General features: G+C 36.5%; 1 protein-coding gene across 2 annotated transcripts in view; it reads right to left on the reverse strand.

Moving 5' to 3' along the window:
* EXOC6 (exocyst complex component 6) overlaps positions 1 to 14,613 on the reverse strand; it is an 81,503-nt gene that overhangs the window by 47,438 nt on the left and 19,452 nt on the right. For both annotated transcript variants that reach the window (XM_019471707.1, XM_019471708.1), the window contains exons 2-7: positions 12,991 to 13,162; positions 11,653 to 11,700; positions 11,442 to 11,532; positions 10,480 to 10,525; positions 2,141 to 2,345; positions 724 to 879 (exon numbers count right to left, since the gene is read on the reverse strand). In XM_019471707.1, the coding sequence (XP_019327252.1) occupies positions 724 to 879; positions 2,141 to 2,345; positions 10,480 to 10,525; positions 11,442 to 11,532; positions 11,653 to 11,700; positions 12,991 to 13,162 (718 nt within the window). The remainder of the gene's footprint in view (positions 1 to 723; positions 880 to 2,140; positions 2,346 to 10,479; positions 10,526 to 11,441; positions 11,533 to 11,652; positions 11,701 to 12,990; positions 13,163 to 14,613) is intronic.

Below are 14,613 nucleotides of genomic sequence, written 5' to 3' on the forward strand. Positions count from 1 at the left end.
GTGGAATACAAAAGCATGACCAAACTGTGACCAGCAAAAGCCAACTCTGTTCACAGGTTTTATGGCTACTAAAACTACTGTTTCCATAGAAAGTGGTAGAAGGAGTTGGCTTTAATGACTTGAAGAGTAACTGCACCGGTCTTTTTGCCAGTAATTTCAGGACCCAAAAATGGACGGGATCTATCACAAAAGAGTAAATTAATTGTTCAAGTCTCCCCTCCCTTTGTATTACAGTACTAGATTTTATTTGTGTTACAAAACCAGGCTTCTTTCACTGTGTTTTCAGAGCACCAGATTTAAAGGTCTAAATACTTGCTGTTTTATTCAATTTATGAACACTGAGTATTTGATAGCTGAAAGAGTTCTAACACAAGCTGAAGTCCTCAACACAGAAATGCTGGCTTTAGCAATAGCAGAATATTCCAGTGGGCCACATATCATTTACAGTGGGCAGGTACTGTGTAATGTAAATTGCAACTGAATTCCTGAATAATTACAAGTTTGAATGTCCCCAAATATGATGCTAAAGCTAGCATTAATACAACTAATATTTTGGCACTATTTTCTCCCCCTAAAATGCTGATCTGGACTGGTGTCCCTTGAAGGTGTTCTCTGGTCCTTCCTAACTAATGTTGACCATCTACAGACATTGTACTGCAAGTTTTGTTCAATAACCCTACAAAAATCACTTTAAATAAGACGTACTGATTAGTGTAAAGTTACCTCTTCTTCATGTTCATCATCTTCTTCAAACGTTCGCTTCAATGTAATTTCGTTCTTGGATTCCAAAATTCTGCTTCTACCTAAATGCATATTCCGACCATAGTTTACATTATTCTGCTTCTGAAGAGCGGTACTGAAGGTTTTCTGCTGCTGTGCCTGTTTTAAAAGTAGTACCAATAAAGATGTAATACAAATTTCATCACTGATGAGTATATGCTATGACATGAAAAACAGGTGGTGCTACTGAACACACATCAGTATAACTGCAAGATGTGCGTTCTCAGCCTACACCGATGATTTTGTCCTTAATCCATTTGGGATGATAAATTAGTTCAATAGCTAATTTCTGCATAATTTTTCCCTAATCCCCAGAATGCAATTCTAAAGGTAGAAAAAATTTAAAAAGTAATCTGTAATTTTCCTGACCATAAATTGCAAACAGAGAATCAATATTTAAATGAAGTACAGTTATTACAGACTTTCAAGCTATTTGTTTGCTGTCTTCAGTTAAGCCTTAGTGAGCAGTCAGCTGCAGAAGCCAAATGCACTATATTGTCCTTACTATTGAAAGAAATGCAACAAGGTAGCACAGTATAATCTTGCGATTAAGTTTCATTTATAATAATCAATGCTGCATTTTACAAGAACCTTAGATGACAAAATGGCAACCCAACCTGAACTCTTCCCAACAAAAAGTCAAATGAAAACTTTAATGCTGTCCAAATAAATTTTAAAAGCATTAATTGCTTTAAAGCTTGCCCAATACCGGTGCTTTGAAGTGGCAGATTATTTTGTGATGGAACAGGCAAGGGCTCCAGCTGTCCCAGTCTCATCCTGGCTCTCACCTCAGTCCTCTGCCCTCTCTCCTCTGTAGTGTGCCCTCTCTGGAGGGTAATATGCCAATGCCATGCCCTGTATTAGTAGTACTTTAGGAAGAACTAGGCATTATCTCCACATTTCTTTTAGTCTTATTCGTCCTTGCCGGCTGGCCAGATGGGCTGCTCTTTGTTCTGGTGTAGTAGCTGCCGAGTTACAGACTGCCTAGGAGTTGACTACTCAACGTATTTGACAATTTTTTGCAACTTGAGATATACAGCATTTCGCCTTTCTTTCCCAGGGAGGAAACTACTTCTTGTCTAGGACACAGATACAAATTTGGAAGGAAAGTCTGATGGTACTGAGGTGTCACGCTGCTTCTTGTGTTAGCCAGGGACCGCTAGAATTGACAACTTCATGTCCAGGAGAAGAAACTACCCAAGGTGTTAGCTAGCAAATATTTCACAGCTCTCTATCTTTACTCAAAGGTCTATGTGATGACTACAATCCTTAGACAAATCTTCCGGGCTAACCTGAGACTATCGACACTGATATTTTCAGTAGATAACAGGACGGAAGTCATCCTGTTAGGTTGGCTTACCTGCTTCATGGCAGTTTCCCCAATTCTGTCAGAATGCTTTCGAATACTCTCTAAGAAATCCTTGAGATCTGACATGGATATTTCTTTTATTTCTTCACGCAGTTTTGGAAGATTTTCTATCATTATCTGGCAAAAACGGTATTGGCTAACTCTAGGAAGATATAGATTTTCTAGCTGTTCCATTGTTTTTAAAGCAGAATAGTATCTACAAAGAGATTAAAATCAAATTATGTAGCTTATCAAATTTTAATAAAATACTTTATCAAATATGGGATATCAATACCATACACGCAATCGATATATATCGAATGAAATTACTCTGTTCTTAGAAAAATTAAGAAACAAAAGGTCATCCATATAATGCTTTAGTTTGGAAAAAAACAGTGAACTGTCAGAGTGACCCAGTCAAGGAAAAATTTTAAGTAGGCTCCTATAGTATTAGCTGTTCTGAACTACAGATTCCTAACACCACACAGAGCATCTTGCAGGATGGAGGCACTGAAGTCATAACAATTATCTTCCCTTCTAGATTGAATTTATCAGGGTTTTTTGAGTTCTTTTTTCTGAAACACAAATTGACAATCACCCAACATCGCAGTATATGCACCAAACAATGAAAAAAATCTTGGAAAAGTGTGCCTATATGTATCTGCCTTCTTTAGGTATATGTGAACGTACACCCCACACACACCCCCACCTCTTTCCACCATCCTTAGCTGGAAAAGACTTGTGTACACTTATCTCAAGCAATATTTTTTCTAGCAGTATATCATATTTTGCTGTAAACCTTGAATCTATTTACCCTTCTGACAAAATACAGTATATGCCACCAAGAAAACAACTACTTTGAACAAGCATTAAGGTCAGAGGGTTTTAAAAAACCAAAACAACAAAGACTCCATAATTTTCTCTATTCTTCTGTGTTCTGTTAGCCTACAGACTATTTGTAGCAGAAATATGGAAGATACAGCCTGAGAGGGGGAAAAAACAAAACACCAAGAAATACTTCCTCTCATGCCCATACACTATGCAGATGTTGTACAGTACATTCATAACCATGTTGTGAAATTTTACATAAGGGACAATGAGTTTAAAGAAATACTCAAGTTAAAACTAAGCGTAAAAAGTTATTTAACTGCAAAATAAATAAAAATAATAAAGACTCAAACAATTTTGACAACAGAAAGCTACCAAATACTGAGACATCAGCTCTACCTATTACTACAGTTATTTACCTGTCTTCACTCTCAGTTCTCTCATAGATTACATGGGTTGAGGGGCCAAGACTTACTTGCTAAAACCATTTATCAACTTCAGGCCTGTAGCATATAAGTAAAATTTTGATGCTTTCAGTTGATTTAGGGAAACATTTAAAGAAGGAAATTTTAATTAAGGGAAATTGGTTTTCTATGCTTCCTCTTATAATCAGTAGAGAGATGAACACCACAAGGAGGTGATTCAGAGCTGAGTCAGGCTCCTATATGCCTGTTCCTGAAGTCAATACCCTTCTCTATTTTATTTTCAAATGTCACACAGGCTCCTAAGGCAGAATGCTTGTGAAAATTTTTACTTTATTGAAAAGATGAAGGAAAATAGAAGTGGGCCAATTCTGGGATAGACAGCTAAACTAAGAAGGCAAGAAACAGAAACACCATGATCAATGAATCTATGATGTCAACAACATTTTAAAGAGTGGTGCAGCAAACAGGTTAAACATGAATAGGACAGCAATTAGTTATAGATGTGACAATAATTTTCCTTTACACAGTATTCTTACCAGCCACTCAGCCCAGAAGGCTTTTGGAAAAATGCATTTAGTTTGGCCTATTATAACAGAATAAGGTGAACCAATGCCTTCTAGCTTAGTCTTGAAAGGGAAAAGTAGAAAAACTGAGATCAGACTGAGATAACTTGCTGTTAGTTCCAAACCTTTCTTTCCACAAATACAGAGTAATAGCCTTAGCCCATTTTTAGCTTTTCGTATTATAACCTTAGTTCCTTTTTCTTCCTGAAAGCCCTACACAATCAGTATTGGAAAATTACCAAATCATTTTGAAAGGGAAAAGCTGAAAATGAGCAAAGTCCCTTCAAATGTTCAAGAAAACCTGGAAAATGACCTTTCCAGTTCTTTTGCTTCTGCATATTGCTTTGTAGATATAGTGAGTGAACACTTTCAAACTGAAATACAATTCAAGCTGCTGGCTCCCCTTCTGTAGACAAGCAGTAATAAATTATTAATACTTCAGTCATAACTTCTTGTTCCATTCTGAAATAAACACGTTGTTTTGAATTTTCTCAGTCAGGACATTTCTAAGCTAACAGTTCAGCATAGCTGGAGGATGGGAAAAATCTCTTTTATTCCAGAACACAACTGCTTTCAGGATACTGCAAATAAAGAGGTTTCAAGTGTAAATTAGGAGCTTTTGTTTATTATATACTTGGTTAATATAAAATATACATAAGGCAACAGGAATGTTGCAGATAAGAAGGAGTCTGGGGGTTTTATGTGTGTGGTTTTTGTTTTTTTAAATAGTAAATGACCAAGAGTGCCACATGGTGAGACTTCTGGGGAATAAAACCATAATAGCATCAAAATCGTATAAAAGGTTTTTATTTAAATTATATGGATCAGCTTATCAAAACACTGTTAGTTCATCTGGAAGGTTTTTGACTGCTGTCTCTAAGATCAGAATTAACATAATCCATTCTAAATCCATTCTAGAGTCCCTTACTAATTATATATATATGGAGCTCAGGACCTTGCCCTTTTCACATCTGTTCTGATAAAGCACGGAAGTCTTATTAATTTGAAGGTCACCCACAGGTCAGGATTTAAACTAAAAAGTTTTGCATATCATTTCATGGAATGATATATTTGTATATTTTGCTTTAAAAACATTCCATAGATTTAACTCAATGCTGAAAATTTTGACAACAATATATGATGGGAACTAATAATATTATCAATCATATAAGGTAAAGATTGTCCATTTGACTATAAATGAGTTAAAGAAGTACCTTCAACTTTTTTTTTTTCATATAAATATAGCAGTCCTCTGTGTCTATTCTTCCGAGCTAATCTTGTAAGAATGTGTTCCCCAATGTAAAATTTATAACGTAAGCTTTGAAATTGAAGATACAAGTTTGAAACACCAATAGAGGTCATATGATAAGACTATCCATCCATCCATCTTGTCATCAGAACCAGAAAACTTTAAGATGGATTTTACTAACATCTCCAAACTATAAAAATGGAAACTTCTAAAACCAGCAAGAAGCAGGACTGGGGAACACACACACCCCACCCCCCCCCAAAAAAAAAACAAAAACAAAAAAACACCAAAAAAACCACCCAGAAGATTTTTGTTTTGCATCATCATATTCTAAAATTGAGCTGGCGTTTTACAAAATGGCCAAGTCCCAGGCACAGAGTAATCAGGTCTGTATTAGAATTTGAAACATGAACACACAAAAAATCCAAAAGAAAAAGAAAGTGACCATTACCTTAGTGTACACAAAGCATTAAGTTATGTTTTAAATGACAGAGAGAACTTTTAAGATTTTTATCAGCAGAGTGTCATTTGGAGGCAGTTAAGAGAAATACCATAACTTACTAAAAAAGCCCCATCAAGTTAAACTAGAGCAGTCAAGAAGCTACACAGGACAGGAGCAAGATGAACTCAAAAGCTGTGAATTTTACTGAGAATAACACATTTGTACACAAGCCTTTGAATAAAGAAACACGTAGTCATGTCCCAAAATTTTCTGCTGAAAAAACCAAGAGGAGAGACAATAACCTTAAAATTCTCATTTTAGTTTAATTAAGGAAACAAACTTAATTTACAAAGAAAAAATAGTGTTGTTCTCCAATTTTTGTGCTTCTCTCAGAGGCAAATACTGTATATTCCTGCATACTACATTTCCATTAAGTAAATGTGAAAAACTTTTGTACTCTACCAAACAAATTTAAGGGAGTTAATCAGAATTTTTCAATAATACTGTGGAAAAGTCACATTCACAGAGATCCTGAAGATGATATACTGAAATGGCAATTGAAAACCTTTCACCACAGCAACAACTATTTATTTATTTTGTTTTTAAATCTAGTTGCCTTAACAATTCTAAACCTAATTTGTAAACTTCCCCAGCATACCAATTTTATCAGTTGCCCCAAAGGACCACAAACTGAGATCAAGGCACTACTAACTCTGAAACTTCTGTAAAGTGAGTCAAAAGCTCAGTATTTCTGAAAATCAGATTAAAGAGTTGCTGTGCGAAATAAACAAGATCTGTGGAATACCTTTTTCATCCATAATGATGTGATAGGAGATTTTTTTTTTTAAATAGAAATTATTGAACAAATAGGGTTGTAAGAACAGTGAGAAAGAAAGCAGCTGACAGTTCAGTATCAAATATATATTTTGATGGGTTTTTTTGCCAGATCCATGATACCTCTGGGAAGTATTGATTTGCAGTTGGTAAAATCCAATGCTTCATTTTGACATGGTTCTAAAACAATGCAGAAAACCAGAATCAAATCACCAGCAGTTTTATCTCTTCTGATACCTTTCCATACAGACATGGGTAGAACAAAATTATATAAATTATGAAGTTTTCCTATTTGCATCCTTTATGTCTTCAGGTTTATTTGAATGCTTGGAAGGTTTATGAAGAAAAAGGCTGCATGACTGTCTCAGTGAGACTTAGTAACCTAAATAACTAATCGACTCTGTCTTTCCCACAGTTCGGAAGAAAGCTTATAGTAAGGTCAGAAAACAAATCCAAGTCTTTCAGGGCAAAAAGCTCACTCTGAAAGACCATACTCTTTCTTTAGTCCTCACAGTAGATTCAAGAAGATTCAGCAACAACCTTAGCAGATTGATTTATTTAATTATTTTCATTGTATGGTGGGTTTGGGGTTTTTTTTGTAATACTCACTGTGAAAGAACACTTGCAAAAACACCAGTTCTAACAATTTCCAATTAGACCACAATCTCTTGAAGCAGCTGGGAGAGAGTGTCTCTCTCCAGAGACACATATCAAAATCCAAACACACAGGCCATGATAACAGAGCTGTATAAAATGTGTGATGATCTTATCTCCAACTTAAAATTAAAGATCTAGGTAGTTCAGTCTAAATGCATAGCCCCCACTAGGTGTTTTGGAGAGGAGTGGAGAAACTACACCTCTCCCTTGTGCTTCCTCAGCTAAGACTTTAAACGCTCCATAACTCTTTCCAGCCAATTGTGTCTGTTTAGAGCAGATTCCGCAGTTACTTCCTCTCACAACTATAGTTCTTGTCAACTTGTGTTATGCATGGCTCAGGAGACAGACAAATAGGATACAGAGCCTTTCACCTCTAGGTCATCAGTTCAAACATAGCCCATGTTCATAGGGACCAAAAGTTGTTATCAATAGATGGCTTTTTGGACTCCTCAGTAAACCTCCATTCCATCCGCATAAACCAGTATGTACTCCAGACCCCAAATCCTGCATTATCTTAGAAGATGTCTGCCATGGAGAAAAGGAAATGGAATTCCAATCTTTATCCTAAAACAACTGTCCCCCAAAAATATAGAATATCCACACTTTCTTCTTCCTTTCCTTTAAACATTAGAAATTCATAGTGCAAGACTGTAAGACAATGGAATAATGAAAATATATTCTAAAAGGCTGCAAGCAGAGAAAGTCAAAAGAAAAGAGGTCTTTTTTTAAAAGACCAATGAAAGCTTTGCTGCATTAACAAACCTCAGTGAACGTTTATGAGACAAATTATCTTTGCCTAAAATAAACATTCCTCATTGTTTTGTTAAGACAGGGACTGTGAATGCTCCTCTCTCTGACTCTTCCAGGAAAGCTTCAAAGCAAAACTTAGGAAGGTCAGTTTTGAAATTCCTTGTACCTGCACACATCAGCTATCAGGTCTTTGCACTGATGCTATGGATGTCCTTGCTATTGCTCAATTACTTACTGATAAAGGCCAGGATACACTCACTCTTTGGATTTGTTGCCTGCTAAGCCACAAGGAAATTAGGATTTTAATTACCTGCAAGTTCCATGGGATAGACACCTATAGGCTGTAGTATAGGGAATTGTAAGTCACAGGCAAAGTAGTAACTGTAGCGTAGCTAATGAAAGATATCTGAGCTGGAGCAGTAGCCTGCAGCAGAGTCTAAACCTTCTGCACTCCATGTGATTTCAAGGTATGGTACATCAAAGCTATGGCATCTCCCCTCTCCCTTAGATCTTTTCATGGTATGACAATGACATGTCCAAACCCCTCAATTCAGCGTATCGTCCTTTGACTTTTAAGACTTCCTGCCTGGCAACTCTTTCCACAGGAAAATTATCAGATCTGAATCTCTTAAATAATAGAAATTTAGTTTTAGATTTAACGAGTATTGATGATTTCTCAGAAAGCACATCAACCATCAGTGGACTCTACAAAACTACTAGTGAACATGGAATCAAAATGCTAAAAGACATCTGCAATTTTATCTCACCGAAGTGATCTCTCCGTGATGACATTAGGAACGATCTCTCTGTGATGACATTAGGAACTATAACTTCCCTTGCCATTCTAAAACTGGGATGCTGCTTGTCCTGCCTGACAGAGCAAGGGAATGGCAGAATGCAGGCCTTGATCCCAGCGTTTCCGTATTTTCAACACGCTAAAGGCAGCACAGTCTACAGACCACCTTGCAGAAGGAAGCGGTGCGATTCAGACAACACACCCTGCAGTCTGTTCTCTGATCAGAGTAGCAAGGGCACTGGACTGTTTACGTCTTTCTGCTGAGCTACTCCAACAGCGCTGCAACAACATGCTGCCAGCTACTCTAAGCAGATGTCAAACCAGTGTCCTGTTCAGAGGAAACAGTGTATAGTAGTCAACTGATAAGATCTACCACACCGATTCACATCTAGCAAGTTTTGATTATAACAAGAGACAGCATAGTGCCATAGCTATTACGTTATTCTTAAAGCTCTTATATTTCTGCAGAAGACCTCCCAGACAGCATGTGTACGCAGGTATCATATAGCACATATACCACTGTCGAAGATGCATCAGATTTGCTGCAATGCTGATTGATCTGATGTGTACAGTAGATCTGATGCATTTTGGACATGTCTGCACACAGGCTTTATAGCTGATTTACTCATACACAGTGGCCGTTGTTGAGGATTTTCTGATGTCCAGTGGTATGGCAGGAGACATTGCCTACCCAGACAACAGAAATCCGACAAACAGTCCAAAAGTAAATCTAGATTACACAGTAGCCCTGTAGACAACCTGACTATGCATAGCTAGTTCCAAATGGAAACAGTCAGGTCCAGACAGACTTGTTAGCAGGAGCTCCCTGCAGTGGTGCCAGGCACACAAAGAGGCAATGACAATGATCATGAATCCAGTAAGGGAAGACACAGAGCAATCGGTGTGACTGAGGCTGTATGAAAAGCAGGCAGGGATAAAGGTGGCAATGATGCTGTAGAAATCAGGAAGAAGAAAATAGCAGCAGTATTATTCCTGGGGTGGGTGTGCATGCGGTGCAAGGCGGCAGCATCAGCCCCAGTGGGATAGGATGACAGCTACAGGGGGGCAGGGGCAGCCAAACTGCCACCAAGAGAGAACTGGGGATTCTGGGGTTACAGCAGCAGTGGGTGGCTCTCCAAGAATATGGAAAGTGAAGACACAACAGCGGAAGGAGCAACTGGTCACATACCAGTTAGAAACCATTATTCTAGAAATTTATTTTTAATTATCGTTTTAATTTTTTTTTAACAAGTCAATTTGTCAGAGAGGGAAAAAAAACAAACCATAACACATTTTCTGCACTTCATTCTCACAGTCCCATGTACATAAAAGAGTAGCATAGAGCTACCAGATAGGTCTAAAGAAAGGTATATGGAGTGAGATGTACTTTTTTCTTGGATAATGAATTTTATTTAAATACATCATGATAGATTAATCAGGTATTAATGTACTCTGAAAGATCATTACTCTCTAAGGATCTTATTATTCTTGCTTCTTAAACTGTTTCAAGTATTAAAAAAAAAAATACACTTCACATTTTATAATCATAATTTCACTGCATGTCATACTTATTTAAGTAAACATTATTCTTCATGGCAATCACTAAGCTCCTAAAAGTCTTTATATTTAATATAACATTTGTTCACTTGCAGTGACATTCTTGAATGACAGACAGGTATTACGAAAAGAAGACTACACGTACCAAGCTTCAGGACTTGGAATACTTACTTGTCTACATTAGTGTTTGCTATTCTATCAGTTTACTTACAAATGTTATATTTTACTTATAGAAATAAAGTTCACTCACCTTTTTACATTCATCTGTTCTTTCAGTTTGCTGTACATTTCCAGCACTGCATAGAAACAAGCAGATTAACCCATGGATTTTATTGTGGCTTTAGTTAATAAAAGAGGAAAATATATACTGTAAAGGACAAAGTAAACCATAGAAAAGGATATGCTAAATTTACCTTATTTAATTCCTACTGTAACATAAATGTGATAAAACTAGCAAAAAAAAATTCTAGAATGTAGCTAAAAAAGAAAAAAGAACTGATCTCTTAACAGCTTTTAAATGAAGAAGAATTAAGATTAAACAAAACAGTAGACACTATATATATCAAGCATATTAATTCACTTACTACATACCATAACTTCATCTGCATTACCAGTCTATGACCTGTCTCCATTAAATGGCAACAGTACCACCTACTGTACTCATAACAAGTCAACAACAAGACTTTACAAAGAAAAATTCTCAGATCTGTTTTATGCCAATATCATGAACAGGATAAAACCCTTACAGACCTGTGTGCAATCCTATAATATTACCTTTCTGAAACATCATTTAGAGCCCTTATGTTTTATTAAAAAAAAAGCCTGTAATGACACAGAGCTAAAAGTACAACACTGAAATAGAATCATTAGTATTTTCCCCTAGAATTCAAACAGTAAAAACCACCCTCTTAAGCCACAAATTCATCATTTCGCATATTAAAAATATTACTTCATTTAAAGCTGTATGTGGCTACATTGTTTGCATCATTTATATCTGTCTCACTGTCTTCTCACAAAGTGGCATAATTGCTTTATGTCAAATATTGTAAAAGACATGGAACCTACACGTTGACATCTTTTTAAAACCCGTTAACGTTTTTGTTAAACTGGATGTTACAGGACCACAACTTAAAAAATAAAATTCTTTTCCATTTTGGCTATTGTGACTTACTTTATTTAATTTGCCATCATATTTAGCTATAGGTCACTCACCTGGAAGACACAACTGTAGTTTTTCCACAACTGTTGTAATATTCCGTTGCTGAACTCTACATCGAATGATTTCCTCTGTTTGGGCTATGACCTTAGAGATTTAAAAAAAAAAAAAAAAAAAAAAAAAAGAAAAGAACAATTAAGTTATGCAAATAAATTTAACTTGCTACAAATATTCATAATGCCCATATAGGAAGCACCATTTTCTCACCTCTTTCCCAGCATCCTGAAGCCTTCGGTTGGTATCAGTAACTTGGACCTTAAAAATAATTTCACCTTTGTTAGACAAATATGCATATATTGCCCTGATGTGACTGCTCACCCTTGTAATCAGATCATGCTTCATGAGAAACTTAGAACAAAGAAATGCAAATTCAAATTAACTCTACAGCTTGAACTTGAACTTTTGATCGCAAAGGGCTTTTGTTAACTTCAATTACTTATGACAGTTCTTTCTAACAGATTCTGTGGCAAACTTCTCAAATTTACTTGGGATTTTTGAACTTTCCTTGTTTCTGTAGGTCTGTCAAACAATTCAAATCATTGACCCAATTGACCACTGGTCCCTTTTTGATAACCTCAATGAGCTCTATGGGCCATTCATTGTCTGTAAGAAACGGTGATTGCATTTTATGGTAATTAAACATTCATACTTTGCTGAATGCAAACACTGGGTGGTTGATTAACATCAAACGTGGAAATCTCCAAACCACAGCAACATTTTAATGCTGCAGGTGCAGGCAAAGCTCGACCTCAGATTTTCCCACATAGTAAGTGACTCATTAGGTCATCATAATAAGGAAGCACATTCTAGTTTATTAAAAATCTCATTAATTTCTGAACAAAGATGCTCAATGACCTCATTGACGCTGTATTTGGTCTCTTGTTATCTGAATATCCTTTATATAATGCTCTTCTAATCATAACCTCTGATGAACTATGCTCATTCTGTCTGGTGTGCATATTTTGCTCTCAAAAGTGTAAAGAGAGCTAAAAGGGATGGATCTCATAATTCACTATTCTGCGTTCTGATTTGGGAGTAAATCTTAGTTCTCATTTCTAATGAAACTACTAACTCCGCCTACTCTCCTACTCATTGCAGAGTAAAGAAAATTTATTTTGCATACATAATTGCAGTATTTTTATTTTTCTAATCAAGATTTTAAATTTTCCTAAGGTCTGACATATAAATGAATGATTAGAAAAAGACCTATGTAAGGAATATTTGTTTTACCATTTGTTGTTCTTTACCTTCTGAGAAAACCTTTAAAAAGGGCAAAATAATTTTGGTAACATTTTCTTAAAACATACATTAAAAAAAAAAGTCAGAATTAGACCTAATAAAATATTCAGCTTTGTAAATGTAAATTACTGGATCAGGCAACACAGCTCTAATCACAAATCCTGAATAATCCACTTTTAAAAAATTGTTGCAAACATCACAGTGTATGTGATAATCACTAAATTCTTATTCTTCAGTAAGAGTCAAGTTCCTTCTTTTAAATTCAAAGACAATGATATATGAAACTCTGAAAAACTAGTTCCTTACCTTCAATTTTTCTGCATCAGCCCTAACTTTAAGAAGTTCTGTAATAGCATCCACAAAGCCCTGATGGTGAAAATTGCACATCTTTTCTATCTCCCTGTCATGGTTACGTATGCAGGCATCTAGTTTTTCCATAAACCTCTGATGTGCGTTTGGTTGGTCATCATATACAGACCTGTTAAATACAAATAAGAAAATCAAAGTTTACTTTTTCCCCCAGTTAAAAATAGTATGCAAGGATCTTTATTGAAATCTCTCTCTTAAAAAGAAAATAAAAGCACGCAAACTTGATGTTACGGTGGCATCATTTGTGATCCACTCCATCAAAATCAGCATTAAAAGAAAGAGATGACGCAAAACTGAGAACTGAACCCAGCCCTTATGGCATTAATCCAGGTGCTTAACCTGTTACGTCATGGTTGACCTGAGCCTCACTGGCCTGTTAGTTATGCCCTAATGCTCAAATACGGGTACAAAAGAATCAGTTTCTCCGACCACCTCAAATAGCATGGATCGCCCTTCCATCAAATTCCACTCTTTGCTAAATATAAAGAAGTGCAAACATAGAAATTTGCTTTTCCGGTATTCCTAACATTAGAGTTACCCAACTAAATCAGGGTTGGATGCTTCCAGCCAGAACAAACAGAGCACTGTGCGGCAGCAGCTGGACCCCTGGCGGAAGGCAATCCCCACTGCTCCCTGCCTCCTCCTACCCGCGCTCAACATCTCCTAAAGCAAAACCATGACATGCACATGCCTAAGGCTGCTACCTCAATGGGATCTAACTTTCAGGAATGGCTAAAATCAGGTCTTTTGGTTTATTTTATTAATTGTTTGAATAGTACACTTCTAAACCTCAAGCAGGAAACGTAACTCCAGGAGAAATTACCAGCGCAGCTTGTTGAGCTGCGTCAGAAATGGAAAGCTGCATGGAAAAATGCTCAAGTGTGAGAGAGAGCAAAGGAGACGGGGGCAATTTAAAGTTTTAGACTTTAGCAGAGAAAGCAAGAAAAGAGGTATTACAGAGAACTGTACTGGAAATCAAAGGCATGAAGTCTCCCCAGAAAGGTAAGGCAAAGGCAGTTCCAAAATTTGATTAATAACTTGATATAGCAACAACAGCAAAGACAGGTAATTTTTGAAGCAGCTTTTCAGATAGAATGAGAGCGGCAATACGAGGATAATATAGTCATACATATACAAACATGTTTGTACTGTAAACTACAAGCATTCAAAAAAATCAGATCAAAAAATCTTTAAATTGCTTTTTTTAGCCTCTAATTTCCTTTCATAATTACAAAGTTTTCTCCAGAAATCCATAAGGAGAAGCTGCTTTAAAAAAATAAAAAAATTAAAAAGATCTTAAGATGGGGGGGGGAGGAAGGCTGAAGTTCCAATGGTCTCAATACAAGTACAGTCTTAAGTTCAAGGCCCAGGGAACAGTCAGTCAAAGCCTCCAAAACTCTTGAGTAGAGAGAAAGTACTTCCCTACTCGTCTTCTCAGAGAAGTATGACTTCCCATATTCTTTGAGATCCTCTTTTCTAACCAGACAGCTGGGCTCTGCCAAGATCTGGGGTCATCATCACCCGTTCAACAAACCTACAGCTGAGTGTCTGACAAGAACT

This window comes from Aptenodytes forsteri, unplaced genomic scaffold (assembly GCF_000699145.1).
Source record: "Aptenodytes forsteri isolate BGI_AS27 unplaced genomic scaffold, ASM69914v1 Scaffold15, whole genome shotgun sequence".
NCBI classification, from domain to species: Eukaryota; Metazoa; Chordata; class Aves; order Sphenisciformes; family Spheniscidae; genus Aptenodytes; species Aptenodytes forsteri.